We start from the raw sequence: 8,266 nt of genomic DNA on the forward strand, positions 1-8,266 counted from the left end.
TCCCCCCCCGTGGCTCCCGGCCGCACGGGGGGCGAGACGTAGCGCATCGGGGAGCACCGGGACACAGCCCGTCGGGGCTGCGCGGCGCCGGGGCGCGGCGCCGGCTCGCCATTGCCCTCTGGAGGAGCCCGCGCCGTTCTCTGCGGTTCCCCGCGGGGCTGTGCTCTGTTTTGGGATAGTTTTGTAATTTTCTTTAATTTTTTTTTTTTTTTTTTTTTTTTTTTTTACGGAGTATTCCCAGCCTCGCACCCACCGCGCCTTCGGCACCGTCGGGAGTGGGGCTGCCCGGCCGCGGCTCCCCGGACCACTGGGTCCCGGTGACAGAGGAATCGAGAATTAGCCCAGGGCTGGCACGGGCCGTATTGAAAGGACCGCGCCGTCGGGGCGGTTCGGAAAATGAACAAAAAGGGGAAAGAAAGAAGAATTTTAAAAAAGAAAGAAAAAAATTTTTAAAAAGGGAAAAGGCGAAAAGAAAAAGAAAAGTAGGGGAAAAAAAAGTTAAGGAAAAAAAACTAAAGAAAACGATTAAAAAAAGGAAAACGCAAGGCTGGGGGGAAGGGGGAGAGGCACCGCCGGCCGCTCGGGATGCTCCGTTCCACCTCCTCCCCTTCCACGAGGGGCCGACGATTCCCGACGGGAGTTCCCACCCCGCCGCCGGTGCGGGAGCCCCCGCGGCGCGCGGGCATCCCCGGCGCGTCTGACCCCGTGTCCCGCCCCCCGAGCCCGCGTCACCGCCCGCGCCCGCGTCACGGGGCGCTCGGGGCGGAGCCCCCGCTCTCTCTCAGCGCTCCCGGGGCCCGTCCCCCCCCTTTTCCCCACATGTACGTTTGTTGTCGCCGTCGCCATGGCGGCGGGGGCGGCGCGCCCGCGAAGTGAGGTGATAAGAGGGAGCGGCGGCGACAGGACCGCGCAGTGCCGAGCGGGGCGCGGCGGCGGCGGCGGAGCGCGCCCGGCGCATCCCTCCTTCCATCCATCCCTCCTTCGCCACTGGCACCACCGCGCCCCGTCTGTCCTGCCCGGCTCCCCACATGGCCGCGGCTCCTCGGGAAGCGCCTCGCGCCGCCGCCCTACCGGTGCCGGAGCCGCGTTACCGGGCGGCGGCTGCCGCCTCCTCCTCCTCCTCCTCGTCCCCGCGGCGCCGCTAGCACCCTGCGCCCCGCTCCGCGCAGCGCCGACGAAGAAGAAGAAGAAGAAGCAGCAGCAGCAGCAGCAGCAGGGCGCTCCCGCGGCACCGCCCCGGCGGCGGCGCTGCGCCGGCTCCGCGCGGCTGGACGGCGCGTCCGTGCCGCCTCCCCTCCCTCTGCTCCGCGGCGGTGCCCGGGACCACGGCGGCGGCGGCGGCTCGGCGGGACGCCCCGGCACGGATGCGGTGGGTGCCGGCCGCGGCTGCCGCCCTCCCTCCCGGCCTCCGTGCCCTCCCTGCCCGGCTGCTGGCTGACTCCGCTGTGTCTCCCCACCGCAGGCAGCCCCCCGGCGAGTGCGAGATGGCGCTCAGCGGCACGCTCCTTCCCTCCATCGCCACCTTCGCGGCGGGCGCCGCGGGCCGCGAGAAAGCGGCGCGGCCCGCGGGCCCCGGCAACGTGAGTATCGGCGCCGCGGCGCCGCGACACGCACGGGGCCGGGCGGGGCGGGACGGGACGGGGCCGGGCGGGGCGGGGGCCGTCGGGGCGGGCGCGGCGCGGCCGGGGCTGAGCCGTGCGAATGTCCCCGCAGCGCTGGCGGGAGGAGCTGTCGCAGCTGAAGCGGCCGCCGCCGGCGCTGTCGGCGCGGCCTGTGGAGACGCCGCCGTCGGAGCTGGAAGGCGCCGCCGCGCTGGGGCCGCGCCGTGACGCCGAGGAGTTCAACGAGCTGCTGGACTTCGACTTCATCCTCTCCAACTCGCTCATGCACCAGGAGCCCGCCGCCGCCACCGTGGTGGTGGCCCCCGCCGCCACTCCGGCCCCCACCGCCAGCCCCTGCCCCGCCGGGCCCTTCGCCTACCCGCTGCCCCGGCCCGAGCCCGCCGGTCTCCTCTACGGCGGCGGCGGCGGCGGCGGCGGCAGCTGCGACGGAGCTCCCGCTGCCGGGTCCGCCGCGCCCTTCAACCTGGCCGACATCACCGACGTGTCCCCCTCGGGAGGCTTCGTGGCCGAGCTGATGCGGCCAGACCTGGACGCGGTGTACCTGCCAGCGCCGGCCGCGCTGCCGCCCCTGGGCAGCCTGCAGGGCAAGTTCGTGGTGAAGGCGGTGGGCGAGTACAGCCACCCGGGGCTTAGCCCTAAGAGCGGTCCCGCCGCCCCTCCGCCCGGCGCCGACGGCCCCGGGGCGCCCTACACCTCCCTGCCGCGGATGTGCCCCAAAATCAAGCAGGAGGCCGCGCCGCCGTGCACCCTAGCCCCGCCGCCGCCGCACGGCAGCAGCCCCCGAGGAGCCCCCCAGCACGACTTCGCCCTGGGCAGCCGCCCGCTGCCCGCCCGGAGTACGCCCTCGCTGGGGCCCGAGGAGATGCTGAGCGGCAGAGACTGTCTCCCCGCCACGCCGGGGCTGGGCCACCCACCGCTGCCGCTGCCCCGGGGTACCCCCCGGCCCCTGGCTACCCCGCTTTCCTGTCCGAGCAGCTCCCTCCCGGCACGCTCCAGTACCAAGGTGAGTCCCCGTGGTGCTGGGGCAGCGAATGTCCCCGCTTTGGCGCTGGCCGCGGCGGTGCTCACTCCCCCTGTCCGCCTCTAGAGCTGATGCCACCGGGAAGCTGCCTGCCTGAGGAGACCAAGCCCAAGAGGGGACGCCGGTCGTGGCCTAGGAAAAGGACGGCCACACACACCTGTGACTATGCGGGCTGCGGCAAAACCTACACCAAGAGCTCTCACCTCAAGGCGCATCTGAGAACCCACACAGGTTAGTCCCACTGCGGGGTCAGGGTGACCCCCTCGGACAGTGGAAGGGCCTGAGCACAGGAGGAGGGCTGAAAGCAACAAGGCATAACTTTTTTGTGCTGGATTTCCGGGCTTTTTTTTTTCCTTCCCCCCTTGGCTACGTGAAGTCCTGTGTAGTCTTCACTTACTGGCTTGACATTTTGCTTAATGGTTCAGAGTGACTCAGATGTGGGAGCAGGTGGGTTTCTTGCCAAGTCAGAGTTTGTTACTTCTCTCTTGCTGTGTGGCTAGCTAATTATCAGGTAGTTGGAAGCCGGCTGGGATTTGTTGCTCTGGATGATGTTGGCCCACTTCTGAGGAGGCAGCAGACCTCTCTCAGAGATAACTGCTTTCTTTGTAGGGAGTTAAGTGCTTAGCACACGCTCCCCTGTCTTGGCTGGCTGTAGGGTGGAAGGTTGTGCACCTCTGCAAGCTGTTGCTCCCTTTTTGGGAAAAGCGAGATGGATCCCTTGGAGAGCAAGGGCTTTCAGCTGAGCTGGCAGCTCTGATGTCCTCCCCACCTATGGGAGGACATCTCCTCCTGCACTAGCAGAGTTTAACTGTTAATTAGCTGCGGCTAGAATTGGGGTAAAATCTGTCCAAAGTGTGTATCTGAGACCAGTTTCACACTTTAACCTTGCAGCTGAGCACAGAGTTGCAGTAACTGAGCTTGTGAAAGCAGGTACAGCGCACGGGTTTCGCCAGCGTGAGCATTCCGTAACTGTGACTAAATAACCTGGGCATTTGCATAATTGGAATCCCTGGGTTGTGAACCCGATTCAAAACTTTCTCCTGAAGAGGAGGTGGGAAAGGGAAAAGAGACTGGCACTGTGGTAGTTAGGCTACCTCTTCAGGTAGTGGCAGCAGGGGGAAAAAGATCTGGCAAGTGATCAGTGAACATCTGCCCCAAGCCAGTCAGCACCATCCCCAGGATGTGTAGGACAGGGAGTGTGTAATTGTTAGGGAAGCTCATCTTGCCATCAACAGTGGTTTTTGTATAATGAAGACACTAGTAAGACTGAGTCCTTAATCAGGCTGAGCTAATGAAAACAGTTTCCGGCTGTTTTTTAATTCTTGAGACCTGCAATTATCTAAGTACGTTGTCTGCTGAGCTATTTCTGGTTGCTATTTGATTGTGTAACACCGCCGGCAAAAATACACACTCAGGTGCTCTGAAGTCTCGTGTGCAAGGCAGCAAAAACAAGCATTTTAGTGAAGATTTAAATGACACCAGCATTTCGTAGCACATGTACATCTTGAAAACACAGCCTTGCTCTTTTAGTCTTTGTAGTTTGCAACTGCTTCAAGAAGTTTGTGGCGTTTGACCACCCTTTTTTTTATCCAGGACAACTGCTTGAAAGAAGGTGCTACAAGGGATAGCCACAAGGAAAAAAAAAACCAAAAACCCTAAGTGATGTGTTTCATTGCTTGGTTTTTTTTTACAGGTGAGAAGCCTTATCACTGTGACTGGGAAGGCTGCGGATGGAAGTTTGCCCGATCCGATGAACTCACTCGTCACTACAGAAAGCACACAGGCCACCGCCCTTTCCAGTGCCAGCGCTGTGACAGAGCGTTCTCCAGGTCGGACCACCTTGCCTTACACATGAAGCGGCACTTCTGATTTGGGAGAGCAGTGGATCTTTCCCCCGACTGCCGCAGAGATTCAGTATTTACAGCACAAGGACTGTCTTCCACAAGATGGGGAGAACTCAATTTAAGCACTACAGATAATCGAGGTGAAGTCTTCCAAAGAGTGGAAAAGAGGGATAACTGCATATGGACATTGCAACTTTTCTTTGTTTCTATAGTTATACACTTCAGAGAACCAAAGACGTTGGGGTCAATGACTGGATCTTCTATCATTCCATTTGTAAATCCAACTTGAATTATTTCTGGACTACAGAATGCCAAGGAGTGACTGGAAGTCACGGATATCAGGGTTAAACAGACTGTATATAGTTCGGAGGGTGGGGATATTACACAGGGAAATGACATTCCCTTAATTTCCTTTCAATGCAATATTAGATGTACACGTCGTCTTGTACTTTCTTTTTTTTTTTTTTCCTTCTAAAAGCCATTACAATGTTAAAAGAGGAGGAAAAATTCAGGTACAGAATTATATTTTGAAAGCCTATTTCATGGTGCTTAGTGACTGTTGGTTCTAGAGGTACCAAAAACAGGAAGCCAAAGTTCTCAAACTGCTGCATATCTGACAAGGAACTATTTTTTGTCTTCCGATTGCCAATTTTGACCTAAATCAGGTGAATAACCCTGGTTTATCTTTTTTATTAAGAAAATAACTTTATGCAGACAGTCTGTAATGCACTGTGGTTTCGATGTGCAATAGTTTGTACAATGGTTTATTCCCAAATATGCCTTAAGCAGAACAAATGTTTTCTATATAGTTCTTTACATAATAAATATGTAATATAAATTTAAGCAAACTTCTATTTTGTATATTTGTAAACTACGAAGTAATAATGAACATTTTGTTGGAATTTGTATTTTGCATACTCAAGGTGAAAATAAGTTTTAAATAAACCTATAATATTTTATCTGAATGGTTGCTGTAGTTTTTTGCTGTGCATGGACATGGCTAAAGAAATTTGTTAGGTATTTGTTGGTGGTTGAGTTTACCAAGGCAAGGAGGGGGTGGTGGCAAACGTTTGTAGTCTAAAGACTCTGAAAGACAGGATTGTGTAAGTGCAGTGCTGATGTAACATCTCTTTTTAAGGAAAAAGGTGTATGGAAAGTTTTTGCTCTGAATGTCGAATTGCCACTTATCTCACCTGTGTAGGTGAAACTGTAATTTACCATTTTTAAAGTAACTGAGTTTAAATTATTTTTTAGAGGACGTACTTCTGCCTGGGACATAAGACCTTAAGCATCCAATGATAAATTCTAGAATTTTTCTTTTTTTTTTTTTTCCTTAGCATTCTTTTCATCAATGAAGGATTCCCAGCTTCATTGCCTTGGATTTCTTAGGCAAGTGGTGGTAACCACTTTAGTGTGAGTGAAGGAAAACCCACTGAGTAATGTCGAGAAAAGAACAAACCTGGCTCGGAGAATAAAGAGCGCGTGCACAAAACGCCACTTAACCATCACCTGCACCGGGGTTTTTTTGGGTTTTTTTTTTTGGAACCTGCTCTTTCCTGGGAATCCAGTCACTCAGCGAAGAGCCAGGATTCCCACAGCAATGCACGCGTAGGCAGGGAAGGCTGACCATGCAGGGACTGAGGACGTGTTGCTGCCAGGTCCCCGGCGTCCCTCCAGCGGCACGTGCCGGGGCGGTGAGCCCACTCCGGGTCATGTCCAGCCCCGTGGTGCTTTTCCTTCGGGACCTCATTGTTCCAGCTGCCTTACAGAATGTGTAGCAAACAGATGATTTCCACATTAATGCCGGGTGGATAGAACCTGTTTTTCTCACTACTCTTTGTTAAAAGGGAAGAAATGATTCCTCTTCAGCTGATTTGTAATGTCTGTCAGCTAGGAATTTTGGGTGTGTGTAGTGTCCAGTAAAGCTGAGAGAAAAAAATAGCAGGCAAGAGGTTTTTTTATCTTTGTAGTAGTTGAAACAAAAGTGGCAATATCAAATTTTTATATCTGAATGTGCCTTTGGAATGCTACTAAAGTTCACATTTTGATGTGGTGTTTGTGTGGGGACTGGTGCCATTTCTCCCTGAGTTTGTGTAAGTAATATAATGATGCAGAAAATATTTCTCACCCCTTATCGCCTAGGCGTGCTTTGTTCAACTGAAAGCTATCTTTGTTGATTTGGTTTATAGGTAACACAGGGAGTAGGGAATATCTTGTTTGGTTTGCAAATAGCAAGTATTTAAAGCTAAATTAAAGTTATGAGTCATCCTTTATCTGAAGCTTTTTCCATGTGAAAACTTTTTTACAATCAAACCAGCCATTTTTTTACGTCCTCTGTTGCTCTGCCTGTGAATTCTCGATGAGAGATCCAAGGTTAGCATTGAAGCTGGCGTGTGCTGGAGGGCCTGAAGTGTTGCTGTCCCATCCGATCATGCCAGGGCACACTTGGTAGGTATAGGATCTCCTTTTTGCTGTTCAGAACCTCTCACATGTGTGCAAGGTCTATGTTCTAGCACATCTGTAAGTACTGGAATGTGAAGATTTCATCTGAGAAACTGGTTTCTTTCGCTTTTCAAGCGTTCTGTCATTATGCACCCTGAAGAATTTTGTAAGATGTTCTAGCATTTAGTAAGGCATTATCTGCTTCAGCCAGCTTCAGTTTCTGCTTGATGTTTTTATGGACCCCAGGTTTCTAGTTGCGTGAACAATGGCATTCTTGAAACAGGGCATTGTTCCCTATTCCACTTGATTTTTTTTTAATGTCCTTTTTTTGCCCTGATCCTAACTAAGCTGTCCTCGTGCATGAATTTCCAGACTGAAAGGGACACAACTGTAACTTGGTATTTAAAAGGAAATGCTGCTGTGTCTTTAACCATTTCAAAATTGCTACTCCTCTACTTTTTTGGGACAGGAGCCAACTTCTCACTTTTTGCCTTAGAGCATTCAACCCATGAGAGGCAGTCCTTACTCTTAAGGAGGTCTCCGGGGGAAATGCTGACACGACCAGTGCTCTGGTAAGTAGAGCTGGAAATGGCACATTGTGTTTGCCACCTGTTTCGTTGTGTCTGGCATCCTGGAGTTGCACTTAGGTGCAGGATTGCCCATGGATGGCAGTGAAACAACACATGTATCAAAAAGCGTATCTCGTAAAAACATATGTAAAACACTGAGCAGTCTTGTAAGTATGTCTTGAAAAACAACATTTGTTTGGCGTTGCTAAAGCTGTACTCATGCACCACTTTGCTGGGGCATCTAAAGTCAGGGTTTGAGGTTATTAGGACTGGCCTCTCTGACGTGGGGTGAGCACCTCCAGAGCTGCCCCAGAGCACTATTTCAGCTACTGAAAGCAAAAGCTCTTGCAGCACAGAGTTACCTCTGCAGTCAAACTGCAGCCGTCCTTAATCCTGCTCACCCCTAGCCCAAATCGCTCTGGAGCGCGCTTAGCACATATAGATGGAGCTGTTTAAAACAAGATGGTACATGCCTGCCTGCCTGCCGAGTGCCAAGTATTCAAAAGTGGCATCAGAGTAAAAATCTTCTCAGAGCCACAACTGCTGTGCACTTGTCTGCTGCACACCGCGGCTTGGGAGCCTGGGTTTGACTGTGACCCAGCACAAGTGGCTCCAGCCACCCCCTGTCGCATGGAGGGGGCCTTGCAAGAGAGTCTTCTTTTCCCCCACAGTGGTTACCAGATCCTGCCACAGCTGAACTCGACTGCGAATCTCACAAGGATTTATATTAAGCTGATATGAATCAGTGAATTTCATTCTCCTTCTGTT

At 53.6% G+C, this 8,266-nt stretch overlaps 1 protein-coding gene across 1 annotated transcript; it reads left to right on the top strand.

Annotated features, from left to right (window-relative positions):
* Positions 1–1,300: 1,300 nt before the first annotated feature.
* KLF4 (Kruppel like factor 4) lies at positions 1,301–5,452 on the top strand. The gene is given in 6 exon segments (XM_039567557.1): positions 1,301–1,369; positions 1,463–1,580; positions 1,714–2,554; positions 2,557–2,625; positions 2,710–2,874; positions 4,337–5,452. Coding segments are annotated over 6 exon segments (1,374 nt in total). The 5' UTR covers positions 1,301–1,364; the 3' UTR covers positions 4,513–5,452.
* The last annotated feature ends 2,814 nt before the right edge of the window (positions 5,453–8,266 follow it).

This window comes from Corvus cornix, chromosome Z, assembly GCF_000738735.6.
Source record: "Corvus cornix cornix isolate S_Up_H32 chromosome Z, ASM73873v5, whole genome shotgun sequence".
Lineage (NCBI taxonomy): Eukaryota > Metazoa > Chordata > Aves > Passeriformes > Corvidae > Corvus > Corvus cornix.